The sequence below is a fragment of the Ranitomeya variabilis genome, chromosome 1 (assembly GCF_051348905.1).
Source record: "Ranitomeya variabilis isolate aRanVar5 chromosome 1, aRanVar5.hap1, whole genome shotgun sequence".
In the NCBI taxonomy this organism is placed as follows: domain Eukaryota; kingdom Metazoa; phylum Chordata; class Amphibia; order Anura; family Dendrobatidae; genus Ranitomeya; species Ranitomeya variabilis.
The window spans coordinates 335,529,992-335,545,430 of NC_135232.1; the positions used below are offsets into that span (position 1 = coordinate 335,529,992).

Consider the following 15,439-nt stretch of genomic DNA (forward strand, 5'->3'; position numbering starts at 1 on the left):
GAGCACGGCTGAAACTCAGACAAGTAGGCTGGCACGGCTGAGACACAGGGCTGGCAGAGACACGGCAGAGAACACAGGGCTGGCAGGCACGGCAGAGAACACAGGGCTGGCAGGCATGGCAGAGAACACAGGGCTAGCAGGCACGGCAGAGAACACAGGGCAGGTTGGTGTGGTGCATGAAGGAACAGGTAGGGACCTGTTCACACAGGAGGTGCAGGTATGGATACGTAGTATAAATGAACAGGTAGGGACCTGTTCACACTGGAGGTGCAGGTACGGATATGTAGTAAGAAGGAACAGGTATGGACCTGTTCACACTGGAGATGCAGGTACGGAAACAAGTCAGAAGGAAAGGAGAATGAAGGAACAGGTTGGGACCTGTTCACACAGAAAGAGAACCGCAAGGCTGCGGATAGGAGCAGTAGAGCAGCAAGAAATAGCGCAGCAATAAAAGCTAATAAAAGCTAAGCAGAGCGGAGCCACAAGAAATGTGGAGAGGAGCTGCAGCAAGAGGTTTCTGCAGCAGCAGAAGCTAAGCAGAGTAGAACGGAGCAGAACCACAGGAGTGCGGAGCAGAGGTAAAGCCACAAAGGTACAGAGCAAGCAGAGCCACAAGAGTGCGGAGCAAAAGCAGACTGAGAACACAAGGAAAGACACAACAGGCAAGGAAGCCACAGACAAGGAGACCGAGATAAGACTAAGTTCAGACTAGGTAATGGAACAAGACAAGGGACAAGAACAAAGACACAGGGACCAGGATATTCTGCCTCCTGGAGGGCAGACAACAAGATCAAGGCAAGAACTCAGAGAAAAGCCTCTAGAGAGGGAGTAACAGAGCAAGGCCTGGCAAACTCAGAAGCTAAGCACAAACTGAGCTAACACATTGCACAGGCCCCGTCCACTGGGTGGAGCTGCACTAAATACTGCAGGCCTCCTGGCAATTGGTCAGGAACAGATTAGACAGATGTACCTGATTCCTATAAGAACCAGAGAGTTCAGGCGCCGCCCCCCTATGCACACAGCCAGGAAGCATGCAGAGAGCAGAGACACAGAATATGGAGCTGGCACAAAACAGACACCACATCATGACCTGGAGCAGTGGGTAAGATAGTGCGAGAGATGAGAGGCCATGCCATGATGCCAGCAGAGTTGTTATTAAGTTAAGGATACAATCATTTCTGTCCAGGACTATTTCCTTTTTTTTTTTTTTATTCTGTGGAAGCATGGTAGAAAAGCAATGTCATGGTAGTAGATTTTTCATTTATTATTACTTTTATCAGATTCAAGTTACGGTATCTCTGTCACCATTGTGGAGCTTCCTGTCATTAAACGAGGGGTATCAACAATTTTGACCACGTCTGTAAATGTGTAAACCATTACTGTACATTATATTCTCCTAAATGGGTGGTTGTAGGACATTTTTCATCAAACGTATCTCAGACTCTCCATGTACTATGTATACTGCTGCTTTCTAAACGAAAGTTAGACTTACTATGTTCCGTGTGTTCCTCCAATTGGCTCCTGCAGACAATCACAATTCTTTCAAGTATGGCTTCACCATGCATCAGCCTCCACTGACTAAGATTTTGATGGTGACTTGCTGAACGTAGATGTGACATCATACCAAAGCGAGATCCCACTGTGCTGTCACATGGGTCACAGCGAAAACATACATCACTTCCACCAGCACCTTCAATGGCCTGCAAAAACTGCACATAGACTTTATATTTAGCATCGTGGACAAATCTGAGATATAGAAAAAGTCTAACAGAAATCATTTACAGAAGAAATTTGGAAAATGTAAAAACCTAGATGTTTTGTACTGAATGACTACATTAAAAACATGAAAATCAACAGAAACACCACAAGTACAACCTATGGCCAACATTTATTCAGCAAGTCAGCAACTATTAAGGCCAAATTCACAAATAGCGGATTTAATCTACATTAGTCCACAATTCAAATTCAGATTTGCAGTTTTTAATTGGGGATTAAACAAATACATTGATTTTAAATGGCGAAAATTTGCAAAAAATCAGCAATCTTACCGCAAGATAATGAACATCAACATGTAAATTGGATTTTGATAAGCCCATTTAGGCTATGTTCACATTTGCGTTGTTGGGCGCAGCGTCGGCGACGCAACCAACAACACATGTACACAATGCAGCTTTTGCGACGCATGCGTTGTCATAAGATCCTACAGATCGGGACTTTCGGCGCAGGGAAAACGCTACAAGTAGCGTCCCCTGCGCCCTGTCTTGTGCGTCTATATGACGCATGCGTCGTAAAACGCAGTACAACGCATACCGGCGCATGTCCATGCGCCCCCCATGTTAAAGATAGGGGCGCATGACGAATGCATCGGTATGCGTCGACAACGCTGTGCCCAACAACGCAAATGTGAATGTAGCCTTCTTTGTATTATACTGAATGCAGAATATACAACGCAAATCTGCAATGTTTGAACTTGGTTTAAGAGTTTGGAGATAAATAGCCAACAAAGTCTCAGACTATTTATCTAACAGCAAGAATCCTATCCCAGTTTTCACCATGTGTGGCCATCAGATAGGTCAACTTGAGATAACAGCAGGCCTAGGATACAGTTCTCATTAAAGGGAACCTGTCACCAAAAAAAATGCTATTACCCTGCTGATACAGGGTTAATCTGCAGGTTAATAGCGTTATTAACCTGCCCAGCGCTCACACTTACCCAAACATGACAGAGAGAAAATGAACTTTATTCTCCCAACAGCGTCCAGATTTCAGTCATGGGGGTGGTGCCGATGCAGAGCGACGGCTGTAACCTCGCCCCTGGCACTGGCTGAGAGCGGCTTTGCATTGGGGTCTCAGCCGTGAAGTCTGGGGACACGGTAACACCCGAACCAGCACCGGGTTCGCCCCTGTGACTGAAACAGGAACGCTGCCGGGGGGAATAAAGTTAATTTTCTACCCATAGGGTAAATGCGGGCACTGGGCAGGTTAATAACGCTATTAAGTTGTAGATTGACCCCACATCTACAGGTTAATAGTGTCTTTTCCTGGTGACAGGCTCCCTTTAACTGGTTTTATAACTATAGGTAATTCAATAAGCATAGTACACATTTGTAAATTATAGGGTGTCATGCTGACACATACAGTAAACTACAAATGTAAATACACTAAATGCTGGATGGAGAGTGGTGCTCAACTTCAGAATTCCCCATAGGTGTTTGTTTGGGTTCAGATCAGGAGACGTACTTGGCCACTGAATCATTTTCACCCTGTTCTTGTTCAGAAATACAAGTGTATGATTTGAATCATTCTCATGTTAGAAAAGTGTACATCTACCACGAGCATGGAGTGGTTTTAGTATTTTCTCTTTTAATATTGAGCTATTTATGTCTGCCCCAAGGGGTTTTTGCCTTTCTCTGGATCAACATTTAAGGATATAGGTTGAACTCTATGGAATTAAGTTGACCTTTAACTTTAAAACTATGAATATAGAGCAGTATAGCTGCGAATTCATGATATCATCAATGAAATGTAGCTCCCTGACACCAGCAGTAATCATGCAGCCCCACATAAGGACACTGCCACCACCATGTTTCACTGTAGGCACCATACATTTTTCTAACTTCAGTTTTCTAAAACACCTATGAGGAATTATGAAGAGATGAGTTTAGCATCACGCTCCATGCAGCATCCATCCTCTAAAAGAAGCTGTTCTTGGAGAATGGAAAAAGATAGATGTTGCAAAATGTTGCCAACTTGTTCATTCCATGCCTAAAAAACTTGGTGCTGTCCTTAAAAATGATGGAGGTCATACAAAATACTAGATATAGTTGTATTTGATGTGGAGTGTATTCATTTTTCCATCAATTTGAGCAAAACTAAAGATTTTGTAATGAATGATATATTTTATTAACCTTACTTTCATGTTATGTGTTAAAGAAATGTTCTATGAAACTCTGTTTTGTCAACATTTTGGAAATTGTTCTTGTGTTCAGTGAGATATTGCTTAAAATCTTACTTTTCAAACACAGTGTACTCATTTATGATGAGCACTGTATCATCCCTAGTAGAAACTACTGCAAAACTATGATACCGTTAACTCAAAGTATCCAATATCAGAAATGTATTTTCCTAGCAAGGGTATAACTGTGCTGCATACTGGCATCTCTTGCAAACCAGATTTCACTTACATTTTAAGAATAGCTCTGATAAATATGTCAAGACATACTGTGCAACCTCATGGATTGTGTGCAGCAAAATAATGATATCAAGAATTGCCTGTAGGGGGCTCTACTAGCAAAGCTATACTTTAGACTAGAAACTCTAATGAACAGGGTCAGTTCACAGTTGCATTGTGGGTTACTTATTAAATCGCTCAATGTCCTATCTATTTGTGTGTCGCTCTAGCAATAGAAATGTGCTTTTATTATACAGTTTCAAAACCACTCTATCACAATTGTTGGTTTCCTGGAAACTTTTCTTTAATCCACTGAAAGGGGTATTCCAAACCTCATTTTCCTATCCTAATATGTAGTAAGTGTTATAATAATAATAATAATAATATTAGCAAATATCTCCAATTAGAAATGTAGGATATTTCTTCTGATTCGTTATGGCGCTTACCACATGTGCAGGGCATTGCAGTAGCTTAGGTATCCATGGTTTGACCATTACCAACTAAATAAGGGCTCATACTCATCTGCGTTAAAAACGGATGAGTGCAATCCAATAAAAAATCGGATTACACTCTGACTAATGTTATTCTATAATTCCCTGCTCATCTGCATTTTTTTCTCAGATCAGATTGGGAAAAAAAATCGCAGCATGCTGCGAGTGGCCATGTATATCAGACGAGACTCGCCAATGCAAGTCAATGGGTGCGAGAAAAAAAATCACACAGCACACGGACCATGCAAGTGCTATCTGATTTTTATGCACCCACCTCCTAGAAAACACAACATTTCATCATCCAAGTACAGTAAATTCACTGTGTGACCCATTAGGATAGAATAGATATAACAGATATATACATAGAATAGATAGAAAGATGTCAGTGAAATATATAATGATTGCAGTGCGTGTGTAGCTTAGTGTTCGTGTATTTAGCTAATAATTCAATAAATTAAAGAAAAATTGGTGTGCGGTCCCCCTACTTTTTCTTAACCAGCTGAGCGAAAGCCAACAGCTGGGGGTTGATTTTTATAGGCTGGGAAGGGGATATAAACATGCAGCTTTCCAGGCTATTAATTTTAGCTCACAGCTGTCTACTTAGCCTTTACTGGTTGTTAAAATGGGGGACCTCCCAAAAAAAGGACAGGGGGTCCCCCCTATAATTAATAACCAGCAAAGGAGAGGCATACCGCTGTGGGTTGATATTAATAGGCTAGGAACATCATCCCTCAGCCAACCCAGAAACGGCGCATCGACAAGATGAGCCAAATCTGGCGTTTAATCTCGCTCTTCCCACTTGCCCTGATGCAGTGGCAAGTGGGGTAATAGGGTTGGGGTTGATGTCATCTGTTTCATTGTGGATGACATCAAGCCCAGGAGTTAGTAATGGAGAGGCATTACTGGAGGCTATAAACATCAGCCTCCAGCTGTCGGCATTCCTTCAGGGGACAACAAGCCATTTTTTTAAAATCATATTTCATTATGAGTTAAACACATGTACAGTAAGCTGCAATTCACTGATTACATATCTCAATTACATCTATTTATCCATCTACCTATCAAAAAAAAATACTGGAACAGCACAACTACAAAGGCACTTCGGGTGCAAGGCCTCCCAAGCTTGGAATCCCTTCTTTGCAAGATAATATAAAAATAGAAAAAAAAGAGGCAGCATGCCCTTGCTTGAGAAAAGCTCAGAGTAGCCGAAACGTTGCCACGCCACCAGGACCATTAAAGTCCTTTTTTCACTTGGAAAAGTACTGGAGTGCTGCCTCTTTTTTCTATTTTTATCTATCTATCTATCTATCTATCTATCTATCTATCTATCTATCTATCTATCTATCTGTCTATATCTGGATCTAAGATTGCTTTATTAGGTGCTAAACTAGCTTGAAATTACATACAGAATTGCTGTATGTGACAGCTGATGTAAAAAACGCATTGCATGCGGATTGCATACGCCTGTCATACGGATGCTAGGTGAGAAAAATGGCATTGTTCTCGCATGACACGTGTCTGACTTTTCCGGACCAACATCGGACGGATTTTCTAAACGCAGATGAGTATGAACCATTACTGTCACTATAGGAGAGGCCCTAACAATGGATATCTAAACTACTGCAATGCCCTACAAGCAACATAGCAAATCAGAAGACCTATACTACATTTCTAATTGGAGGTATTTGTTAATATTATTATTATTACACCTGCTACATATTGGGATAGGATCTTGGAGATGGGAATACCCCTTTAACTGTTTAAATCTGGCTAATCAAAACGCTTTTCTACCATGTTCACTGCGATCTACTAAGGTCAAACGGAGCTGTATGCAGCTTTAGCAGACTCAAACCAATAATGGGAAAAAGGATACAAGCTGCAAATATAATGTTTGTAGTTAGAACATTATTTACCAAAAAAAAACTTGTAACCCTCTCTTCCAAAATTGATTGGACATTAATCATTTGGTCATTTACTCATAGTTCTAGTGATTCAGGCCTTGGACATGGATCACATGGACATATTCATTTCACTTACACAACAAATTATAATCAGAGTCCTCTCTTAGGCTATGTGCACACGTAGGAAAAGAGGTTCAGAATTTTCTGCACAAAATCCGCATCTCCTGGCAGAATCCGCAGCTGCAGATTTGCAGCGCTTTTTATGCGGATTTTGTGCGGTTTTTATGCGGAATTGATGTGGATTTTGTGCGGATTTCCAGCGGTTTTGGGCCACTGCGGAATTTTAACATGGAGGGGTGCAGAACCGCTGCAGATCCGCACAAAAGAAGTGACATGCACTTCTTTGAAATCCGCAGCAATTCCGCACTGATTTTTCTGCATCGTCTGCACAGCTTTTTTTTTCCCCATAGAATAACATTATACTGTACATCACAGTGCGGATCTGCAGCATTTCTGCGCGGAAAAATCCGCTGCGGATCCGCAGCAAATCCGCATCGTGTGCACATAGCCTAATATGTCTCATTGACATCTGAAAGGCTACCCAGTGTGAGAAAGTAACTGGACAGCTCCCTATATCTCAGCTTCCTGGAACCCTGTACATGCGTCTAGTGGTAAAGGGGATTTCCATAATTGTGTTTGATGTAAAGAGAAGTGAATGTTAGATGAAGAAATAAGCATTACTCACCTTCTGAATTTCAATGCTGTTTTCTGCCGACCCTAGAGTTATAGGAAGTGATTACATCCCATTCATCAATCACATGACCACTGCAGCCAATCACTTACTTCCAATCACCACTATGGGTGAAGTTTGCATATTAAGGCCAGTGACTGGATGCAGCAATCACGAGACTGATTGATGGGGTGTAACCATTGCTGATACCACCAAGGACAACCAGAACACTGCTATAGGACTGGCAGGAGGTTCACAAAGGGGATTTAATCTTTATTTTAAAAGATCTCCTGGAAGAAAACCTCTTTAAGTGCAGCAACATCTCTGAAATTACAAAGTAAACCATAATATACTTAAAACATAAAAGAGATGTTCATTTTAGAAATGTAGCCCACCCATTCTGCTATCTACTTGAATGTTTGGCCCCTCTGTGTTCCTCACCTTGTAGACACGCAGGCTCTCTTCATGTCCCCCTCCTTGCACATGCAGCTGTATTTTCTCTCTGCTGTTGCTTTCATATCCACACAGGTTACATCTCAGGTGCAAAGGAGGGAAAGAAGAAGCCTGGCTATAGCCACTGATGGGAAGCTCTGCAGCGGAGGCCTGTGCGGTGGCCAGTGCGGCACCTCCCTCTCTCATATGGGCAGCCAACTGATATTTCTGTGCATGTTTGTCGGTTTTCAGGTGCAGCTGGAAGTTAGCTTTAAGCTGGGTACTATAAGAGCAAAGCCGGCAGCAGTGCAAGTCTCCTCTGACCTCTCTCCACTCCCTCTCAGGTAGAGACCGGCCTCTGCTGGCATGGGAAAGCAATCCTTCCAGACTATCGGTGGTAAAACAACGGCACACCAAACAGCGGAATATGCCAGGGGATAGTTCTTCATCAGGGCTTGAAGATGCGTCTGGTAAGGATGGCGGAGCAGGAATGGCCATTCCAGAAGGATTTGTAGTATTAAGCTGTGAATTTGGCTGGGAGTCTGGAGTGAGAAGGTTACAAGCTGCAGAGTAAAAAGAACACTGTATTAGCAGTAAAGTAAGCAGGTGTAAAACACCATAGTATACATGTGATCCACACTATTCCGTACTCAACCGCTTGCCTGAAACTATATTAAATTGTAGATTAATTTTACTCTGTCACAAGATTTTCCAATGCAAGCTGCATATATTAAGTAGATCTCTTAGACCTGATGAGGCTGCTTTATTTACTGTGAATATCTATGTCAGAATGGCAGTATAACCCATTTTAAAGGATTCCCTGCCTGGTATGAAAATGAGCATGCTGTGAGTTCACCTCTAAATGAACTTATGAAATGCTTGTTGTTATTTCAGCAATCTACGTTTCTGACATGGACTTAAAAAGCAAGCACACCAGTTTCATAAGGACTAAGTTCTATTTAATAATGTATGAGGTATATGAAATTACTCTGTAGTGAAACATTACCATTTCACATATTAGAACTCTATTCTAATGGGCAAAATTTACCACTTTACACGTTTACTTTTCATAAGGTAGTGCCGAATCCAATGGGAATGTTCAGATGTTACAAATATACATTTTGTGAAGCATGATTGTTACCAATGCATGCCCTTACCTTGGTTTCCACTTGAGCCAAAGTGCATGGGATTGAAAAGAAGTGGATGCTCCAGTCCCTGATCCGGTGCAAGTGGACCGCCATAGAATGGAAAGCTATCTTGGCCCAATCCCAGGCCTTGGTGAAGCAGAAGTACATTCTGCATGTGCTTCTCACTGGTCATATGTATACGTAAGTTGCGAGAAATGTTAGTTTCATAATTACACACCTTACAGTGCCATGATGCCTTTTGCTTAAGTTGACGGTCGGTGGGAGATATTTGGCTTCCTTCTCCCTGCCCTGTGTTCACGGTTGGGGCTGCTAAGGCTGGAGCTGATGTGTTGGCTGCAGGACCTGAACCTTGGTAGCCTTGGAGATTGGCCAAGTGTTTGTCAGATTGCATGTGTATGGTAAGGTTTCCTTTAGTTGTTGTGGAATAATTACAAGCTTCACAACGATATGGCTTGTAGCCACAGTTGTAGCTTTCACCTCGTGCCAAGCGAGGATGCTGTTGGCCACTGTGGCAATAAGAACAATGGCTATGACTTTCGGGATGTTTTTCCTTCATATGAACATCTAGTGTTTGTTGGTATTTGTAATGCCAGTTACATTTTGGACATTTAAGAGTTTTGCATGAATTGCGAGAGTGTAGCAGGGAAAGTTGGCCTTGAAGAGAAAGACTTTGGAATGGTTGGGGGCCTGAGGATGTTGTGCATTCATCGAAGGCCAGAGGCCCGCGATCTGCATCTGTTTGGTTACCCCCTTTGTCAGAGCCATGAAAAGCTCCCATTTGTAACAAGGAATTTGTCATCATTGGACCATAGAAGCTTTGGTTTGCAAGTAGCTGCTCATTAATGTCTGAGGTCTGTGAGGCAGAAGCGTTGCTTTCTGGAATATCCTCTTCCTCTCCCTCAACATCTTCACCTAGTGTCTCTGCTCCTGCTGAGCACCAGTTTTCAACACTGTTTTTTTCATTATTGTTGGCCCTTGAATCTTTGGCTTCAGTTGAGTGTGATGTTCCTGTTGATTCACATTTATGATAACTTAAGGATGATTTGGGCACCAGGCCCATCGAAAGTTTAGGACTTTCTGGTTCCCCTTGTAAAGTCACATGACTTTTGGTATCGTTATGTTTTGTGTCTTTCATTAAATCTCCCAATGTTCCAGACTGATCAGTTGTACTTTGGATTACATCTAAGAGTGGGGTGTCTTGAACATCAGAAAGGGCAACATTCTCTGGCTCCTGGCCAGCATCTAACACAATGTGGCTTTTTTTTGGTTCTAAAAGGCTGAGAAAAACTTGCCCATTTGCTCTATGAATGATACCAGAGGTCTCCCCTGATGCCAATTGATCTTGATATGGGTGCTCTAACTCGTGGAAGTGAAAAGCATGCAATCCCAGCTGCTTTCCACTTCGAAAATTGAGCTGGCAAGGGAGACAAATCCATGTACCATCCACTCTTTGTGTCCTTATGGACTCCCCAGTTGATTTGTGTATTAAATCATCTTCCCCTTTTTGCCCTTCTGCTTCCTTTTCTTTGGGTTGGTCTTGTTTTCTGGGCGAGTTGCCAGGCGCCGGTTGAGTAAGATCGGCTGCCTGAGCTGAGGTATGTAGGGATATTTGGTTAGAGCGAAAGCCTTGGTAGGTGGCGGTGAGACGAAAAGAGGTCAGTGGAGGACGTGATAACAATGTGCTTTTAGGGGAGTCCCGTGGTGAAGTCGGAGAAAGAAAAGCACCTTCCTCCTCTTCCTCACCTTTCAGGAGGTAGACAGTTCCATCACTAGAAAAAAGCACATGTCCCACCAGGGCCTCCCCCCTGTCCTCATTTTCCTCTGTACAGTTTGGCTGTAAAGGGGATGAGAGCTTTGGCAGATAATTTGGGTGTGGAGAACTGGGAGTCACAGGTCGCTGCAACAAGGAGGATGTCGGGCTGACATCTTGATATCCTCCTCCAGCAACAGACACAGAGGAGGAGGTGGAGGAGGACAATTTTGGAGATGGGTCTGGAGGTGGAAGAGGGGTATCTTTGGCTGTTGGGCAAAGGGGTATATTGAGGTCCAGAGGCCAGGAACTTCTTTCATCCTGTTCAGAAGAGGCAAGGAAGCTCTCATCAGCATCCATAGCTGCACGGTTGATATGCAAGAATCATCTCAGACACAGCCCTGTGTACAAAAGAAGAATATTTATGAAAAAAGATAAACAGACAACAGTTAGCAAAACTAATAATAAATCACTGTTTTTCAGTAAGTAAATCATTTTTAGTAGAAGTGTTTAGCTTTGGGGTTTTTTGGCACGAGCTGTCAAATAGGTTATAATTCAATGCATGAGCTACATATAAAAAGCACTTTTCACTGCATGCCTGCCTGTTAACACAAGAGTTAATTTATATACGATTTGCCTGGGGCTGTGTGAGGGTTGAGGAACAATCACCTGCCTCTCTAGCTTGAAAGAATTTGAGCAATCTAATCTATGACAAGGAATATGTTATGACAAGGTAAGGGTTAATTGCTGTTCTGCTGGTCTCTCTCCTCCTCCCTCCCTGGAGTCCTTATAATTCTGCTCCCCACAGAGTCTGATGTTGAGGTGATTAAAGAGCTGTGAGCCTGAGCACATTAGCATGTTAATGAGTATGGAAATTATTAACTAAAGAGTTTCATTCTACAGCTTGAGAGCGGAGGGGGTTTAATATAGGGTGGGGGTTGGGTGGGGGTGAATCACTGGTGCAATAATGGGGGGCGAAATTGTTGAGGAAAGGAATAAAATAAAAATAAGGATAGAAGGAGCTTTGCTATTGTAATCCCACTATCAAGCTTCCATATATCAAGATATAGGTGTGTGTACCCACCAACACCAATAAGTACCTCCGTAAGAGCTCAATATGTAGCTGTCATCATTATCGATAATCACTTTAATTGTTTATATTCCTCTTCATAATCAGAACCCACGCTAGCCTCAACTAGCCAATTTATGCAGCCATCACAGGCCAGCATAGTAATGAGCAGCGAGTGCGGGGACAACCAAGTAATTCTGCTGTGCCCTCAAGAATATATCATCTAAAAAAGAAGCACGTGTACTTGGTTTCCCAAATAGAGGGTATTTATTACTATTAATCAAGCCTTACAACACAAGATTCATCTACCACATTCTGTGCTTAGAAATGGGTTCATTAGAAAAGATCAGTCTGCCTTCTTTTGTGCACTTGCTACATTATGTTTATACAATTCTTGGTTTACAATAAATCACGTAGTGGTATACTAGTCGGTAAGCCGGTCCTCCTCCGAAGAGCAAAGATTCATAGAAATGATGTTCATACATAGTGAAAACACAAAAAAACATCATTAGACCAAATACATTATGATCAAAAAAGTCACGCAGGACTTAACAAAGCTTGTAAAGATAACAGTATTCATGCGGAAACATAAACAGGTCACTCAACATTGCAGCTGCATAAAAAAAGACCAAAATTTTCATATCAGCAAATGAAGAATTATTATGAAAATTCCAACATAGAGGTTAGCAAAAAAGATATGGTATGGGGGAATCCATGTGAGTATGGAACTATTAAGTAGAAAGAAGGAAGAGAAAAAAATTTGAAGGGGGGTTAGGAGGGATGAGAGGGAGAAGGGGTATGAAAAAAGGGAGGGAAGGATGAAGGAAATGGGGCGACAATCTTGAGGTAAGCACACAGCACCAACCCAGAAACGCTGCATGTGAGAACAAACCGTCCATTGGAATAATTTATAAAAATCCACTAAGTCCTGAAACAGGATCCAGTCGCTCCACAATCTCCTAAATCTATCACCATGTCCAGAGCTTTCGGTTGTGAGTTCTTCCATCCTACAAATATTAACCATCTCGGCAAACCATTCCGACATTAGGGGAGTATGGGTTGTTTTCCAATGTCTTGGAATCACTGACCGCGCTGCAGTTATCATATAAATTATATATATATATTACATTTAAAGTATACTCAACTTTTGATGCATTTCTTTATATCTTGTAGGCCCTTAAATTCACTGCAAATCTGTGGGGGTCTGATTTTTGAGATGCCAACAGATTACTCAAAAGTGTGCAGCTCAGGAGGCAGACGGCTCACCTCCTACCTGAGTGTGCACAGATCGCAGTACAGACCCATAGACTTTATATTGAGTCCGTACTCCACTGTGCACATGCTCAATGCGGAGGTGAGAACTTCCATCTCCTGAGCTGCACACTTCTGAGCCATATTTTTAAGCAATGCTTGAGTGTCTTATTACCCGGAACTCACCAATCTGCAGGGAATTTAAGGGTCACGATGCATTGAAGTTTAGTTACATGATGGTTGTGCATGTACAGTCATGGTCAAAAGTTTTGGCACCCTTGAAATTGTTCCAGAAAATTATTGCAATTACACATGTTTTGTTATACACATGTTTATCTCCTTTGTGTGTAGTGAAACAATACAAGAAAAACTGGAAAAAATGGCAAATTGGACACAATTTCACAAAATAAATGGACCGGACAAAATTGTTGGTAAACAACTTTGTTTCAAGTATGTAATGCTCATTCAAACTCACCTGTGGCAAGTAACGGGGCAATATGAAAATCACACCTGAAACCACATAAAAAAGGGAGAAGTTGACTCAATGTTTGCATTGTATGCCACAATAAGCATGGAGACATGGAGAACAGAAAGAGAAGAGAATTGTCTGAGCACTTGAGAACCAAGATTGTTGAAAAATGTCAACAATCTCAAGGTTACAAGTCCATTTTGAGAGATCTTGATATTCATTTGTCCATGGTGCTCAATGTAATCAAGAAGTTTACAACCCATGGCACTGTAAGTAATCTCCCTGGATGTGGATGGCAGAGAAAAATTGATAAAAAATTGCAAAGTAGGATAGTCCGGATGATGGATAAGCAGCCCAATCAAGTTCCAAAGAAATTCCAGCTGTCCTGCAGGCTCAGGGTGCATCAGTGTCAGCGGGAACTATCCGTTAAATTAAATTAAATGCTATGGCAGGAGAGCCAGGAGGACCCCACTGATAACACAGTCTCATAAATAAGTTAGACTGCACTTTTCCAAAATGTATATGAGTAAGCCAAAATCCTTCTGGGAAAGCATCTTGTGGACAGATGAGACCAAAATAGCTTTTCGGTGACGCACATCATTCTACTGTTTACCGAAAACGAAATGAGGCCAACAAAGAAAAGAATTCATTACCTAAAGTCAAATATGGTGGAGGTTCAAAGATGTTTTGGGGTTGTTTTGCTGCCTCTGGCACTGGGTGCCTGGACAGTGTGCAAAGTATCATGAAATCTGAAGATTACCAAACAATGTAGTGCCCAGTGTCTGAAAGCTGGGTTTGCATCCCAGGTCATGCATCATCCAGCAGGACAATGACCCCAAACATACCTCAAGAAGCACTCAGAAATGGATGAAAACAAAGCGCCGAAGAGTTCTGAAGTGGTCAGCAATCAGTCTGGATCTAAATCCCACTGAACACCTGTGGAGAGATCTTAAAATTACTGCTGGGAGAAGGCACCCATCAAATGAGAGATCTGGAGCAGTTTACAAAGGAAGAGTGGTCCAAAATTCCAGTTGAGAGGTGTAAGAAGCTTGTTGATGGAAAGTGATGGATTCCAGGTACTTACTCCAAAGGGTGTGCAACCAAATATTAAGTTGAGGGTGCCAACAATTTTGTCCGGCAAAATTATGACCAATTTGCTTTTTTTCTCAGTTTTTTTGTGTTGTTCCAAAACACTCCATGGAAATAAACGTGTATAACAAAAAAAGTGCAATTGCAATAATTTTCTGGGAAAAACACTTCATTTTCTTGAACAATTTGAAGAGTGTCAACACTTTTGGTCATGACTGTATGTTATACAAGTGATATAATGCCCCGATATCCACCGCTTAAAAGAATAGTGAGCCAATCATTTTTTCAGCCAGATCAATAAACCAGTGGCGTGAAATTGTGCCAATTGATATGAGTACATCAACTTGAATTGGTCAATATGATTAAAGATGAGTTCACATACTGCCCCACGTTTTTTTGCCAAAATTTATTGCAGAAATGCATAGTGTTTGTTACAATTTATTTGTTGCAATTTGCAAACAATTAGTGTTGCTGCCATTGTCCAGAACAGTGCATGGTAGCTATGACAAATCTATTTTAATACATCCTGAGGAATATTGGATAACCCAATTGACTTATTTGGTTCCCCTTTGGGCTTCTTAGACTGCAGTATTTTTGCCATATACAGTCTTAAAGGAAGATTTCACCCCCCAAACTATTTACATGCCCATGTACTTCTTTAAAAAAAAACAAGTCCAGCAATACCTTTACATCATCAGACCATTCTTCTGTTACTGAGAAATCAGAGTTTGAATTTACAGGCCGATGATCAGAAGCCTCTGTCACTCCAGCTCTATTTCCCACCCAGCGCCGCCTCTTTCTTCTGCTTGACTGACCACATTTATTCAGTGCGACTTCAGGCAAAGGAGCCATCAGTCAAGCAGGAGGAAGTCGCTCTGGGTAGGGAATAGAGCTGGACTGACAGAGGCTTCAGATCTACAATAACCATTTGCATATCA

The 15,439-nt window shown here is 41.8% G+C and overlaps 1 protein-coding gene and 1 long non-coding RNA gene across 2 annotated transcripts in view; one reads left to right on the plus strand and one right to left on the minus strand.

Annotated features, from left to right (window-relative positions):
- LOC143817851 (uncharacterized) overlaps positions 1–15,439 on the plus strand; it is an 86,267-nt gene that overhangs the window by 69,012 nt on the left and 1,816 nt on the right. The window contains exon 4 of the long non-coding RNA XR_013224188.1: positions 8,070–8,195. This is a non-coding gene — a long non-coding RNA (uncharacterized LOC143817851). The remainder of the gene's footprint in view (positions 1–8,069; positions 8,196–15,439) is intronic.
- The window catches only part of ZFHX2 (zinc finger homeobox 2), a 123,691-nt gene that overhangs the window by 68,168 nt on the left and 40,084 nt on the right, over positions 1–15,439 (minus strand). The window contains exons 2-4 of the mRNA XM_077299291.1: positions 8,883–11,024; positions 7,735–8,288; positions 1,493–1,709 (exon numbers count right to left, since the gene is read on the minus strand). Coding sequence (XP_077155406.1) covers positions 1,493–1,709; positions 7,735–8,288; positions 8,883–10,983 — 2,872 coding nt within the window. The 5' untranslated portion in view covers positions 10,984–11,024. The remainder of the gene's footprint in view (positions 1–1,492; positions 1,710–7,734; positions 8,289–8,882; positions 11,025–15,439) is intronic.